The sequence below is a fragment of the Rhincodon typus genome, chromosome 23, assembly GCF_021869965.1.
Source record: "Rhincodon typus isolate 14 chromosome 23, sRhiTyp1.1, whole genome shotgun sequence".
Lineage (NCBI taxonomy): Eukaryota > Metazoa > Chordata > Chondrichthyes > Orectolobiformes > Rhincodontidae > Rhincodon > Rhincodon typus.
In genome coordinates, this window is record NC_063354.1 from 27,737,147 (window position 1) to 27,752,042 (window position 14,896).

At 37.5% G+C, this 14,896-nt stretch overlaps 1 protein-coding gene across 1 annotated transcript in view; it reads left to right on the forward strand.

Moving 5' to 3' along the window:
• Nucleotides 1-14,896, forward strand: part of cfap52 (cilia and flagella associated protein 52) — a 75,679-nt gene that overhangs the window by 7,558 nt on the left and 53,225 nt on the right. The window contains exons 4-7 of the mRNA XM_048610940.1: nucleotides 2,878-3,006; nucleotides 3,801-3,900; nucleotides 7,818-7,934; nucleotides 12,182-12,282. Coding sequence (XP_048466897.1) covers nucleotides 2,878-3,006; nucleotides 3,801-3,900; nucleotides 7,818-7,934; nucleotides 12,182-12,282 — 447 coding nt within the window. The remainder of the gene's footprint in view (nucleotides 1-2,877; nucleotides 3,007-3,800; nucleotides 3,901-7,817; nucleotides 7,935-12,181; nucleotides 12,283-14,896) is intronic.

The following is a 14,896-nucleotide window of genomic DNA, read 5'->3' on the forward strand; positions in this document are numbered from 1 at the left end:
CCCAAGACCAACCCTCCCCCTCATCGCCGCCTCCTTGACCTGTCCGTCTTCTCTACCACCTATATGCTCCTCCCACCTCACTAACCAATCCCCACCATTACCTACCTGCTATCACCATCCCACCTACCTTTCCCAGCCCAACCCCCCCCTCTACTTATTTCAGAGCCCCCTTCCCCTCCACTATTTCTGAAGAAGGGTCCCGACTCGAAACGTCAGTTTTCCTGCTCCTCTGATGCTGCCTGGTCTGCTGTGTTCCTCCTGCTCCACACTGTGTTATCTCAGACTCCAGCATCGGCAGTTCTTACTATCTCCTCGTTCTAATTCTGGACTTTACCAGTGATGTTAACTAGTGTTTATTACTTGGTTGAAAACAATAATTTTTAGAAGATAGGAGCAGGAGTAAGCTATTTGACCACTGCGCAGCCATTCATGGGATGATCATTGAGCTCAATACCTAATCCTGCCCTCCCCTCATTTCCATTGATTCCTTTAGCCACAAGAGCCAAATTTAGCGACATCTACTTCCTTTATTAGTTAGTAGTTTTGAGTGTTGCTGAAAGAAATGACAATTTGTTGAAGCTTTTCCACTTGCACTCATTGAGACAATTCACAAGAATGCCAATTTGAGGGGAAAACAACATTTATAACGCATGAGAGCATACTGTATATATTTATGTGTTTTCTTTCTGTCTGTAAAAAAACAGGGCATGTGTATAAGTATATGTAGCTTCCAATGCATGTGGGTGCAATGCACTGCAAGCTCAACTGATAATGATAAAATTGGTTGTCAGCATAATTATTTGCGTTCTCAGGGTTATTAAGCAAATGCTGTCCAATTGTAGAATCACATCTAATGTTGAACATTATGTTGTGAGTTTTGCAAGATCAGGCTGGTTAAATACAGTCAGCACCTTGCTTGTTTCAGTCAGCCAAAGAGATACCCTGTTCGATATGATTCACAAATCTTTGGAATATACAGCCTACATACTAGCATTGCACTGACACTGAAACATTCCATGTGGTCTGCAATGAACAATATTTGCTGGATAATCCTGAGTGCATGAAGAATTACACCATTTATCAATTGGATTATCATTTGGGTTCTCAGTATGATGCAATTGCATGTACTGAGACCTATGTATAGAAATACACATCGCCCTGCTCTTCAAAGGTGCTTTTACAGGGTTAATGCTGATAGGGTGTTTCCTCTTGTAGGAGAATCTAGGACTAGAGGGCACTATCTCAAAGTAGGGGGTAGCCCAGTTAAAACAGAGATGAGGAGAAATTTCTTCTCTCAGAGGGTAGTGAATCTGTGAAATTCTTTACCTCAGAGCTGTTGAGGCTATGTCACTAAGTTTATTCAAGGTTGACACAGACAAATTTTTGATCAGTAAGTGAATTAAGATTTATGGGGGGAAGGGTAGGAAAGTGGAGTTGAAGGTTATCAGTTCAGTCATGATTTCATTGAATGGCAGTTTAGGTTCAATGGGCTGAATGGCCTACTTCCGGATCTACAACTTATGGTCTCATATAAGGTATGTTACACAGACTGATCAATAAAAGTAAAGAATGTTTCTTGGAAATTAAAAATATCTAAATTGTTGTTTTTGAAGGAAATTTTTTAAGTTCTTAGTTCAAGTTGTTTTAGTAGTTTCATAGCATAAGTAGTTCTTTGCCTGGTATATGCAGAAAGATGTTTCTGTCAAATCAATGCATCACCAGCAGAGAGAGAATGAAAGTGAGAAAATAAGAGAGATTATGGAAGTTATACCAACTGAGGGTACAGGCCAATATAAGTATGTCACTTAGAAAATCAAGGGAGGTGAAGTTGAGGACAACTAGTTCAAATACAGTTACTAGCACAGATGTGAGTTAACACAAACACTGACAATCTAGGAACTAAGCAGTCCAATAGGTGTAGATTCATCACTTTGATGTCTCAGAATTCTGACACCTTGGTCCCATAGGACGTCAAGGCCTCTATGTCAAATCACAATAATGAGGTTGGATAAATTCTAAAACTATTCTAACTACAAGCATATGATCTTCAGTCTAGTCAAAAGACTAAATATCTAATTTTGTTAATTTTCCAGATATCTCACATTGGTGTTTTTTTTCAGTTAATTCTACTTGATTTCTTGCTTATTCAACACTGAAGGTTAAAAGTCACACACAGCCTGAAAGTGTCATGAGGCAGGTTCAAATGTGGTTTTCAAAACTATTTTATTGTCTGAAGTGAAAAAAATGCTGAGCTATGGGCAAAGTCAAGGCAGTGGGACAAGCTGTATTGTTTTTGCAGAGCGCAGGCATGCAAGTAAAGCGCTGATTGGCTTCCTTCTGTGCTGTAGCAATTTGATGATCAACATTTTGTGACTCCATTGTTTGATTTTTTTTCCTTGATAATAGCAGTAAAGGTTAGGTCACTCACTCAGTAGCTTATTCATATCCTGATGGAAGGTTGGTAGTGTTACTAACTATACAAGCGAAACTGATTAATGTAAAATAGATAAGACTTACTGAGTCGCACCAGTAACTCATAAGTATAAACAAAGTGTTAATCCCTGATGTTTCCAATAACGATAAAGAGGTATGAGTTAAAAATTCATGTGGAACTCTTGAGTAATATTTTTGTCAGTGTATTATTAGTTCCAATGTTGTTTTATTGCTATGTTGTTCTGTGTTGAAAAGTGCGCATGTGGCTGTTGGATGAGAGTTTAAAGCACATTTCTTTAATTTAAAGAACAACCACTATGTCATCTAGTTCCCTTTTTTGTAATGATTTAAGCTACACAAATTGCTAGATTGTTATCTTTTTATTTCTGTCGGCCTTCACAATGATTAAGAAACTTTATGTCTTTTGCTTTTTCTCTATTGCAGTGTTGTCATTTGGAATATTGCAACAAAATCATCTATCTGTGGCAGTCCTGCTTGTGTTGCCACTGCAGGAAATGCACTGAGTGTAAAATTTGCTAACAATATGGACGATACCTTCATTACAGGAGGAACGTAAGTTGGAAAAGAAAATTGAGATTACCTTAATCAGGGCTAATGGCAAAAACACTCAAATCTATCCATTTCAACATTGTTTGTGCTCTGAGCTTTCTTCAAGATCTTGATAGTATACTGAAACAGAAAGAGCAGCTCAAAGCAAGCAGAAGTCAGGGTGGATAATTGAGGACCCACATAATATATAACATCCTGTAAGAGATTCCATGTTTTATTGCTGTTCTGAAAATTAGTATTCAAAGCATAAAAACATCTAAGCACATTAAGCACAGTATATTTTAAAAATTGTAGAAGTGTTCCTGTTTTTATGTATTGTATTTTAATGCCATCAACATTAAAATATGTAGAAAATACAGTGAAGATGACAGTAAATCAAAACAAAATAAGCACAAAAGCCTTTAAAACTCAGTTTTAAATAGTGACTTTGAATTAAGCTATTTGAAAATATTCATTTTAAATTTACCCCAGTTTGGTGCAGGTACAGGAAACTCACATTCTCAGTTTCATTGCAAGAGATAGTTGTATTTTATTTGGTAGGATTTCTGAAAAGCTTCCTCAAGGAAACAATGGTAGACAAAATTTACATGTAATAATACTTAGTAGTGAATTACTTCAATGTAAATTTTCTCAGATTGAAAAAAATACACATCCATTCCAGTGCTTTAATTACATTAAAACCTTACAGGAAATTCCAGCCTAATATGTTGGTTTAGATGATTTTCACCTGAAATATTATTAAAATAGGTATGTGTACAAGGTAATATTCTTTTGGTATATTCATTTTCTTTTCCTAGTGGTACACTACGTCTCTGGCTCTTAGATTTACCCAACAGAAAAATCCGTCCCATGGAATGCCAAACTGGACCTTTGAAAAGAATAATCAACTGTATTGAGGTGAGTGGCACTTTTATTGCTCAGTTCTCTCCATGTACAGTTTTATTTAGAATAATATTATCTCAAAGGATTGTCATTCATATAAATAACAGTACCTTCCATGTTATTGGTGATCATAGAATCATACAGCACAGAAGAGGCACTTCAGCCTATCAAGTCTTCAAGACAAAACAGCTACCTTGACCTACATTAGCCCCACTTTCCAGTACTTGGCCCATAGACTTGAATGTAGTAACATTTCAAATGTTCATCCAAGTACTTTTTAAAGATTGTGAGGTTTCCTGCTTAAATACTCTCCCAGGCAGCGCATTTCAGATTACTAACATTCTCTGAGTGAAAAAAAGTTTCCTCAAATTCCCCCAAAACCACCTGACTGCCACCTTAAAATTTCTCCCCCGAGTTATTGACCCTTCAGTTAAGGGGAACAGTTTTTTTCTTTCCACCCTGTCCATGGTCCTTCTAAAATTATACACCTCAATCAGGTCATCTCTCAACCTTCTGTGCTCTAAAGAAAACCACCCAAGCTTATTCACCTTCTGTTCATAGATAATCCACTCCATCCCAGGCAACATCCTGGCGAATCTTCTCTGCACCCTCTCCAGTGCATACAGTGTTGTGACCAGAACTTTACCCAGTATTCCAGCAGTAACCAAATTCCTATACAGCTCCAACATAAATCCCTGCTTTTATAACCTATGCCACAACTGATAAAGGCAAGTATTTCTGATGCCTTCTTAACTTCTCTGTTAATCTCAAAATGTTGTAGACCCAACACAAGACTCAATGTTTCCTTCCTCACTGTAGAATATTTTTTCTGACATGTGGTCAGTTTCTTTAAAAAGCAACTGACAAATAGCTTGATCCCCATCTCAACGTCTTGCAATATAAGAGCCCCTAAAGCAATGTTGCTTGCATCAACAGTGAGTTTGAATAACTTCTCATAATTGGGTATGGCTAAAACCAGTACAATTGTTAACACAGCTTTCAAATTTTCAAAGGCACTTTGACATATGTTATCCATTCAAATTTTCTGCGTTTTCTCAACAAATTCTTTAAATGTGCAATGACAAGTTCAGAACAAACTAATGATAAAATCTATTCATGCCAACACAGCATAAAATCTCACATTTTGTCCCAGCCTGTACTTTCACTTCTATAGTTGCTACTTGACCTTGTCCCACAGTATGGCCCAATGAAGTCACCTTTGTTTTGGCAAATTCATTCTTAGCCAGATGTAAAACTAGATTGACCCTTTTGTAGCTGATCAAACAGTTCAACCAAGTATGTAAATATTCTTCCCAGTTTTGGCTCAAAACAAACAAATCATTATTATATGCAGTAGTTACCAAATTCTTTGATTAATTCATTGGCTAATCATTGAAATGTTGTTGGTGCATTTTTCTTTCCAAATCACATAGCTTTGAGCTAATAAAGCCTATCCAGTGTTACAAAAAGTAATAATTCTTTAGGTCACTCATTTAAAGGAACATGCGAAATAACCCTTTGGTATGTCAATTTTTGTGACAAACCAGGTGTGTCTCATTTGTTTGAAGCAATCTTTCAGTCTAGGTATAGGATATGAGTCAGCTTTTGCTATTATATTGATTTTATGATAATAAATGCATTGTGTTCGTGACCCAGCACAATGGATGAACATCAGCTATTTGTTTCGGTCCAGTAATGCCATTGCCTATCATGAACTTAATCTATCAACGCAAAAGACTGCAGTTGCTGGAAATCTGAAATAAAAACTCAACAGATCTGGACGCATTTGAGGAGAGAGAAACGGACTTATCATTTTGCGTCCAGTATGACTCTTCTTTGGAACCTGAGTTCCAACACATTCCCTACATTAATAATCATGAAACATTTTTCCTGGCCCACAAATTGAATTATAATTCTGCAAAATAGCCTTTCTAAGTAACCTTGATAGTTTTACGGAAGATAAGACATGATGCCATCAAACTTTTTAAGTACTTTTTTTTTAAGCAATCTGATGGTTGGACAGTTAACACTTGAATTTCCCTTTTCATATTCATTATGCCATTGCTCTGATGTTTCTATTTCAAACCCTACTTCCTTCACTACCAAAAGTACTCTCATCTCCCATCTATCATCCCTATTATAATCTCTTTTCAACATCTTAACAGGACACACTCACTGATTGTTTACCATGTCAGTAGCACTTACTATATAAGTTACATAATCATGGTTCTTCTTGATGCGATAAGATCCAGTACAACTTGCTTTTCATGATTTCGCAGAGACTGTCACCAACACTAATACCTTGTCTCCTGCAACAAAACTTTGAACCTTGGCCTTTTTATCTGCTTTAGTTTTTTTTATTTATTGAGGCTCTTCCTTCACCAGCTCCAGTGCATTGGTTAGTTTTTCTAGAAAATTTGAGACATAGATTAGAAACATTCTCAAACTAGGGATCATCAGGGGCCATTCATTTAAAATGGAGACAAGGGAAAAAAAAGTTGTTTCAGGGGGCCAAACTGTTTTCCTCAAAAGGCAGTGGAAGCAGAGTCTTTGGATATTTTTTAATGCAAACATAGATTCTTGATAAACAAAGGAGTAAAGGCCATCAGAGGTGGGCAGAAATGTGATGTAATAGGAGCAGCCATGAATGGTGGACTAGGCTGGAGGAGCAAACTGGCCTACTTCTGCTGCTAATTCATATTTCATAAGACAGAGTTCAGAAGGGGTGGAAAAGCCTACTCCTGTGCCTGTGTTCCAAGAACATCCCAAATTAATCAATGCAGCTCAAGTACAGACCTCATTGGGAATATTCCAATGTCCAAGAGTTTTTGTTAATGAGGCCATTGAACCCTGACAATTTGTTATGATCCCAGCTGATAGTAAAACTGGACAAGCTAGATTCAAGAGTGATCCCTGGTTTGATAGACCAGTTTTAGTTTTACTGTTGCTTGACCATGCTGGTCAGTCACTGAACATGTTTACAAGAGGCTGCAAATGTGTTTTTCACAAAACATGGTCAAACATCTATTAGGAAAAAAACTACACTACACTGTAGAAGACTTAGTTGAAACACGGTCCTCACAAATATTAAAAACAACACAACTGTGCAGTACCCAAGCAGTGAAAGGCCACCCTATTTCCACTATAAAATTCCTTGCGCAATGGACATGGCTGAATAAATATAACAGTATATCAACAGCATCATTACAGCCAGAGTTTCAACAGATGACGTGCTCTTCACCACTCTTGTTATTTTCCTTGCCTCCCATGCCAACGGACAACTTAACTCATTTTCCCATAAAGGAATATTGCAAATCCTGCTTCATTGGAAAATCCAACACAAACATTTGTTTGCAAGATATCACTAAAATTGATTGTCTTCTGGGTGGTTCCCGCTTTCTGTTTCAGCCTCCCTTTGTTATATAACAACTTCTTGCTATTTAAAAGACCAATTTTTTTCTCTCTTCTACCCTTTTCTCAAGGCATTTTGTTATCTACCTCAAGGGATTTTTAAAGGCCTCATTTAAATGCATGTAAACAAATTTCCAAACAAACCAGCACCACTCCTAGAACTCAACAATGAAGACAAAATTATGTTCTTCCCTTCTTAACTCTCATTATATATATGAAGTAAACCTTAAACTTAAAGCCACACATGATTCTGTCAACTTTAGAATCTATGTTTCTAAATAATAATAAAAATGTTTCACAATGCATTTTCCATAAAGCATTATGAGATGTTTTATTGCAATTTGATTATCATTTAAAATGAAAGCTATCAAATGTATGTTTAATGAAATATTTCTAAATGCGTTGTTACTTTAAAAATATAATTCTTGTTATAATTTTTGTTGAGTGATTGCCTGAAATTTTTTCCGCTTTCATCATAAATATTAAGTTGACCTCATGGTTTTTCACTTCTTCACTGATAGGTAACAAAAGATGATAGTTTCTTCTACTGTGGAACTACTACTGGTGATATTTTGATGATCAGCATGAAAACTGGACGTCTGAATAATTATGGACCAATAAAGAATAAGTTCAGTTTGGTAAGCTGTGAACTTGATCAGTACGATTTGTAAAGTGCCAAGATGATCCAATAATATTTTCAATTAGTATTGCATTAACTAAAACAAAGGGAATTTGGAAATCATGGAGTTCTTGATGATTGATGTAGTGGCCACTACAATTATTTGCATAAATAATTTATTATTTGTACTATGTATCACATATGTCCACATGTACTGATCATGCACATTTAATAGAACATATAAAGAGGTCCAAAACCTACATGATGTACTTTTTACAGAGAATAAAGTATCTTATTTTCTTCATTCAGCAAGATCATTATAATCTTTCAATGAAACTAGAGTGATCACAATCACCCCACCAACCAGCCACAGACACACTTATATCAAGTAGCACAAATGCACAATCTACATAATGTAAATCATCTGATAAAAAACCAAAGGAAGTGCAGATGCTGTGAATCAGAAACAAAAGTAGAAATTGCTGGAAAAACTCAGCAGATTTGGCAGCATTTGTGAAGAGAAATCAGCGTTAACATTTCGGGTTTGGTGACCCTTCCTCAGAACTGGTGGTAGCTAGGAAAATGTCGAATATTGCAGGAGAAAGGATTGCGGGGAGGCAGTAAGGAGTAAATAATAGGTGGGGATACAGCCCAAAGAGAGAACAGTTGGACAAAGGAGTGGGTAATGATCTGGCTAGGAGGGTTAATAGTGTCAATGGAGACTATTTGTAACTAACAATGGGTTGTGTGTAATTGCAGATTATGTGCTCACAAGGCCTGGTTAGTGAGATTAGGGGCTAAAACATAGGCGAGTTCAAGCCGTAAAGTTATTGAACTCGATATTGAGTCAAGAAGGATGCAGGGTCCCCAAGTGGAAAATGAAGTGTTGTTCTTAACTTACACTGAGCTTCGCTGGAGCACTGCAGCAAGCCTGAGATAGAGATATTGGCCAGGGAACAGGGTGGTATGTTGAAGGTGGTATGTGCAACACACCACCTTGTCCCCTGGCAAATATCTTTGTCTCAGGGAAATTGTAAAAGATATTGATAGGTTAAGTGAGTGGGCAACTGTGGGAAAATGTGAAATTACCCATGTTGGAAAGAAGAATAAAAATAAACAGATAATCTAAATGTTGAGAGATTGCAGAGCTCTGAGATGCAGAGGGTTCTGTGTGTTCACAAAAAGCTAGTATACAAGTTGTAATAAAGCTAATGGAATGTTATCATTTGTCACAAGGGAAATTTAATTTGGAAGAAGGCAAGGTTTATGCTCCAGTTATACAAACCAATGGTAAGACTGCGTCTGGAATACTGTGCACAGTATTGATCATCTTATTTACTGAAGGATGTAAGTGCATTGAGGCAATTCAGAAGAGGTTTACCATACTGAAGCCTGGAATGGATGTTTTGCTTTATGAGGAAAGGTTGCACAGGCTAGGATTGCATTTGCTGGAATTTAGAAGAGTAAGAGGTGACTTGATTAAAAATGTAAAATCTTGTGGGGTCATGAAAGGATAGATGTTGAGAAATGTTTCCTCTTATGGGAGAATTTAAGACTGGAGGTCACTGTAAATATCAGGGCTCTCTTTGAATGTTTTTAAAACAGAGGGAGATAGATTCTTGCTAAGCAAGGGATTGAAAGATTATCAGCAGTTGGCAGGAATGTGGATTTAAGGTTACAATTAGATCAACCATGATCTTATTTAAATAATGGAGCAAGATCAAGGGGCTGAATGACCTCCTCCTGCTCCTGATTCACATTTTCGCATTCCATTTGCCTTTCTAATTATTTACTGTACCTGCATGCTAATGTTTATGTGATTCATGTCTAGGGACACCCAGATATCTCTGTATTGCCACATCGTGCAGTCTCGCATTTTTTTAAAAAATCTGATTGTCTATTCTTCCTGTGAAAGTTGGCAATATCACATTTCTCATATTATATTCTATTTGTCAACTTTTTACCCACTCATGAACCCTACCTAATTCCATTTGCAGACTCTTTATATCCTCCTTACAAATTGATTTCCTACCTATTTTTATAGCACCAGCAAAATTGACCACGATACAGTCTGTTCCTTCATTCAATATACCAATATCGATCATATTGAGGACCCAGCACTGATCCCTGTGGCACTGTACTTGTTACAGTTTTCTAAACTAAAAATTACTCATTTGTCCTCATTCCATATTTTCTGCTACTTAGCTAATCCATCCGTGCTACTACATCACCCCCAACACAGTGAGTTCTTAACTTATGTAGTAACTTTTGAAGTAGCTTCTTAAGGAATGCCTCCTCGAAATCCAATCACATTTACATCTACAGTTCCCCTTTTATCTCTCCTGCTTGTTCCACCTTCAAAGAACTCTAATAAATTTGTCAACTATAATTTCCCTTTCACAAAACTATGTTTGCTCTGCCTGATTGTATTCTGATTTTCTAATTGTCATGCTACAACCTCCTTATGAATGTATTCCAACACTTTTCCAAAGACAGATGTCAGACCAACTGCCTTATAGTTTGCTGCATTGTTTTTACAACCTCCCTCCTTTCTTGAATAGTGGTGTTGCTTTAGCCCACCAATGTGAAGTAGAGAGGACCTGTGAAAATAGGTTATCAGAGTAAATGCTTCAGAATGGGCCAACTGGTGGTACTCATCCTGATTACATCTCCGGGCCTACATCATGTTCATGTATTTCCTTTGGTTATGATCACACACATAGATGTATTATTCCTGTATCAGTCACCTCCATTTAACTCAGGGCCATGCATGGTATTAAACATTAAAAGTTTTAATATGAAAGCAAGATACTGCACTTGCTAAAAATTTAAAATAAACAAAAAAATGTTCAGCAGGTCAGGCAGCAACTGTGGCAAGAGAATTAGAGTTAACATTTCAGGTCAATGCCATTTCATCAGAACGCTAATATTCCTTCACTACTATAAGCATTGCTATTTCACAACTGTTCTGCAGTGTTACAATAAACATAAAGCAATCAACAGAATCACAGAATTGTTGTAACATTTGAAATAAAAGGCAGCTATTCAGCCCATTGTGTTATGTCAGCTCTTTGCAGGAGCAAGTCACTTAGTCCCTCTCCCTTGCCTTTTCTTCATAGCCCTGTATTTTTTTTTTCATATAATTATCTAGTTCCATTTTCAAGATTTCAGTTGAATCTGCCACCCACCACATTTTCAGTAGTGTGTTCCAGATTTTAACTGCTCACTGTATTAAAAATAAAGTTCTCAAATCACCATTTTTTCCTTCTGCTAAGTACTTTGCGTTAGTTTCCATAAAGTTTAGGAGAATCAGTTTTGAACTTTCTTGGTCTATTACTGCACTGCCTGTATAAAGCTCTAAATTTTGGAACAAACGGGCTCCGCTTTTGAACTGGTCATCTATTTTCCATATGCATTGCACAGTGTTCTTCTAGCATCCCACCAGGTGACACTGCACTGACCTATTTCTTTATCATCCTAATCTTTCCAATCTGCAACTGGCTTACAGGCTGTTTTTTTTTTCTGGAACGTGCAGGCTGTATACAGTTTGTTCCAAAACAAAATCTGTTATATGTAACTTCAGCTAGTACATTGCCGAATGTTTTGACTTAACTGTAAGCAGGGCAACGGTTAACGGGAAGATGGATAATGGTCAGTATTCCAACATATGAAAATGAAAACTTCAGAGTGCATCATTTAAAATAGGGGGAGCTACATCAATGTGAGTGAATTGATCTGTCGGCTGGCTTCTGGTATACAACAGTGAGAGATGACTCCTGTCGAATAGTGTCCCAAAACCCGGTGACACTTGGTGATGTAATAGGTTGTGTGGCCTGCAGTCTGCCATTAGAGAGGTGGTAAAACAAATGGTAACAGCTATTCAGCACGGTAGAAGGACAGGAGGTTCATCATTCTGGGACACTTCCAGTGCTGCTATTCTAGTCAGAATTTAGGATAATTTGACGCTTTGTGTTAAGAATTTACAACAGACATCGCTTTGTTTTAAAATGTAGTGTCCTTTCAGTTTCAAAGGGAGGTACTGGTATTAAAAGAGGGTTGGTATTTATTTGCTTCAGTTAAGGGACAACATGGAGGAATTAAAACAAGGAGGGAAATAGTTGTTTAAAAAGTCCAGGTGATTAGAATGTCTTTAGACATTATAAATAGTTTAATTTTCTAATTTCCACACTTCAGTGTTAGTATTTAACAAGAATTACGATTGAAGTGAAATGAGAATTTGAATGGTTCATCTCACGTTATCTACAGGGTGTCACTGCAATAGTAGAGCTAAAATCGGAGGACACCCTTGTTGGAACTGGAGATGGTCTTATAGCTCTGTGCAAAGCACCACACTTCAAGACACTCAAGTATGTTTAAATATATTTAATATTGAATACATTTAATATTGAATATATATTTTATTAACCTTGTGTGCTAACAAATTACTACTTGTAATGACTTAAATAATGCTTCATGGAGGAATTACAGAATTCATAAAATAGATTTTAGTACAGCAGCAATTTGTTTTAAAAACACACTACCCTGTACTTTTGAAAAAAACATGTTTTAGTTTAACCATGTTCAGTTCAAAATGACCTGATACTGCTTTGTGAAGCTGAATTACATTTATTGTCTAATGTACATTAGAGTTCTGTGCAATACTGAAGGCAGAATATTTTAGGGATCTGACTGATTTGGTCCATAGCAAGATGTGTGGTACAATCTGACAAGTCCAGCAAGGCTGTGTACATTTTCACACGTGGCGTGGCAAGAGTTTTGTCTGGTAGTGGCGAGTTGGCAATGATGCTTGTTTAGCTCCTTGTTGACAGCCCAACACACCTAATTGATACTCTGCTTCCAATCTTACCAAACTTGCCCAACAAACTAGCTGTGTGGAAAACCACAGCAGATGTCTGGTGGATTCAGCTTACCATTTTCTTCAGGTGACTTCCATGTTGCTCATGATCAAATTGCAGCCCGGGTCACGATCCACCAGCATCAGCCGCACATACCCTTCCTCCAAACACTTTGGCATTTGATATTCAGTGAACCATTGGCACCACTTTCTGATACACTGGCATTATGCTCTGGAAGCACAGACCAGCATAGTGTCAATCAGCAGTATCACCAGCTGTATCAGGTGCAGTTGTTGCACAGGGTCAGGCACCCAGCTCACTACCAGAGCTGCTTGCTTGCTCTCATAGTGTGCATTCACCTGGCACCTATCAGCATACCTGTAACATGCATGCCTTACCTTGTCTTGCTTTGCAGTGATAGTTAGCGCAGTCACAAAACCAGGCAGCTGGCAGTGGTGCTCAGTAGTCCTCAGACTAAGGTGCTCACTGCCACATCATTGTCACACCTGTCCTACAGGGCAGCAGTGTTCACACCATACAAACTGCATCTGCAGCATTAGTCAGCCATATTTCAAAGTCTTAGGAAGTAGTCCTCAGTAAAGTCCATGGCGGCACCCATCATTCAGGGGCCTGGCACAATTAGTCAAAGACAGCCTCTCATACCAGTCCAGGGCTTCAGCCACAGACAGTTGTCCTGTCAGAGTGGTGTTGCAGAGAGCAGATCATGATCAGTCCTTTGTCCTATAAATGCCAGTCCATGTTTGGTGGGATTGTTGCGGTTGGGACATGCATAGCCACCAGAAAGGATGCCATAGGGAATGAGGCCAGTAATTAGTCTGGCTAATTTTATGAGACACATTGAGAAAATCTTCTCAGTCTTGTGTCCAGATTCCCTCCAAAAAACTTGATCTATAGCCAAAAAGATTCAGCTGATTTCTTTTGGAAACAGATTTTCATGGATTTTCTGTTGTTTATGTATAATGAAAGGTGCATTATTTTATATGTGTATATAATATATATATAAAAATATCATTTTGGAATTTTGATTTTAAAATGGAGAAAGAATGATATTTGTTACTTGGGTGAAGGATTTTCATTAAAAAAGAGACCAGAGAGTCTTTCTGGCACAATGACCAAAACCGTCATTAGTGAGATAATGTTCCTGTACTGTACTGTCCTATGTCCTATGTAGATGGCAGGTGCCTGCGGATCTCTGTGGTGCAAAGATGTTTATCTTGTTGTGCTTATGACATATAAGTTAAACATGTAAGGCTATTAGCTTTGTTTTTAGTTTAGAAGTCTCTGGGGTTGAGGATTTTTTAAATTCATTCTGAAAAAATACAAGTATTGAGTTTAAAAGTAAGGTTAGTTTCTCTTCTAGAAGGAGTTTTTCAAGGCAGTTTGGAGTCATCTCAATACCAGGGTTTGAATCTTAAACCAGGTTTGGTCAGGTATCTTACAGGTTATTAGAACTGAGAAAATTTGCTCTCTCAGATTTGCGAAAATGTTCATGTTGGCAAAATTGGAAAGGCCTCATATAATTGGCTCCACAGTGCATGGTAAAGAAATCCATTGAATCATATAATCCGTACAGTGTGGAAGCAAGCCATTCGGCCCATCGAGTCCACACCATCCCTCCAAAGAGCATCCCACCCACACCCATGCCCCTACACTATCCCTATAACCCTGCATTTACCATGGCTACTCCACATAAACAGGACACTATGGGCAATTTAGCATGGCCAATCTACCTAACCTGCACATCTTTGAACTGTGGGAGTAAACCAGAGCACCTGAAGGAAACCCACGCAAACACGGGGAGAATGTGCAAACTCCAATTGTCGGGAGTCAGTAAGTAAAACCATAAAGACTTGAGAAAATGGTGTAATTTCTCTCGATTCAATGTCTGTAATGGATATTATTTGGAATGACGTTGCAACTTAGTTTTGCTGTTTGTTTTATATCTTTTGAATTATCTTCTTTATTTGGATAGGTTTTTTTTCTTCTATTGTGTACAAAGCACCCATCTGATGTTAAATAAAATTTTCAGCTTTGACTGAATATGTCTCAATGACTAACCACCATGATAACTAACCAAATGAAGAAAAGACAGATGATCTAGCAA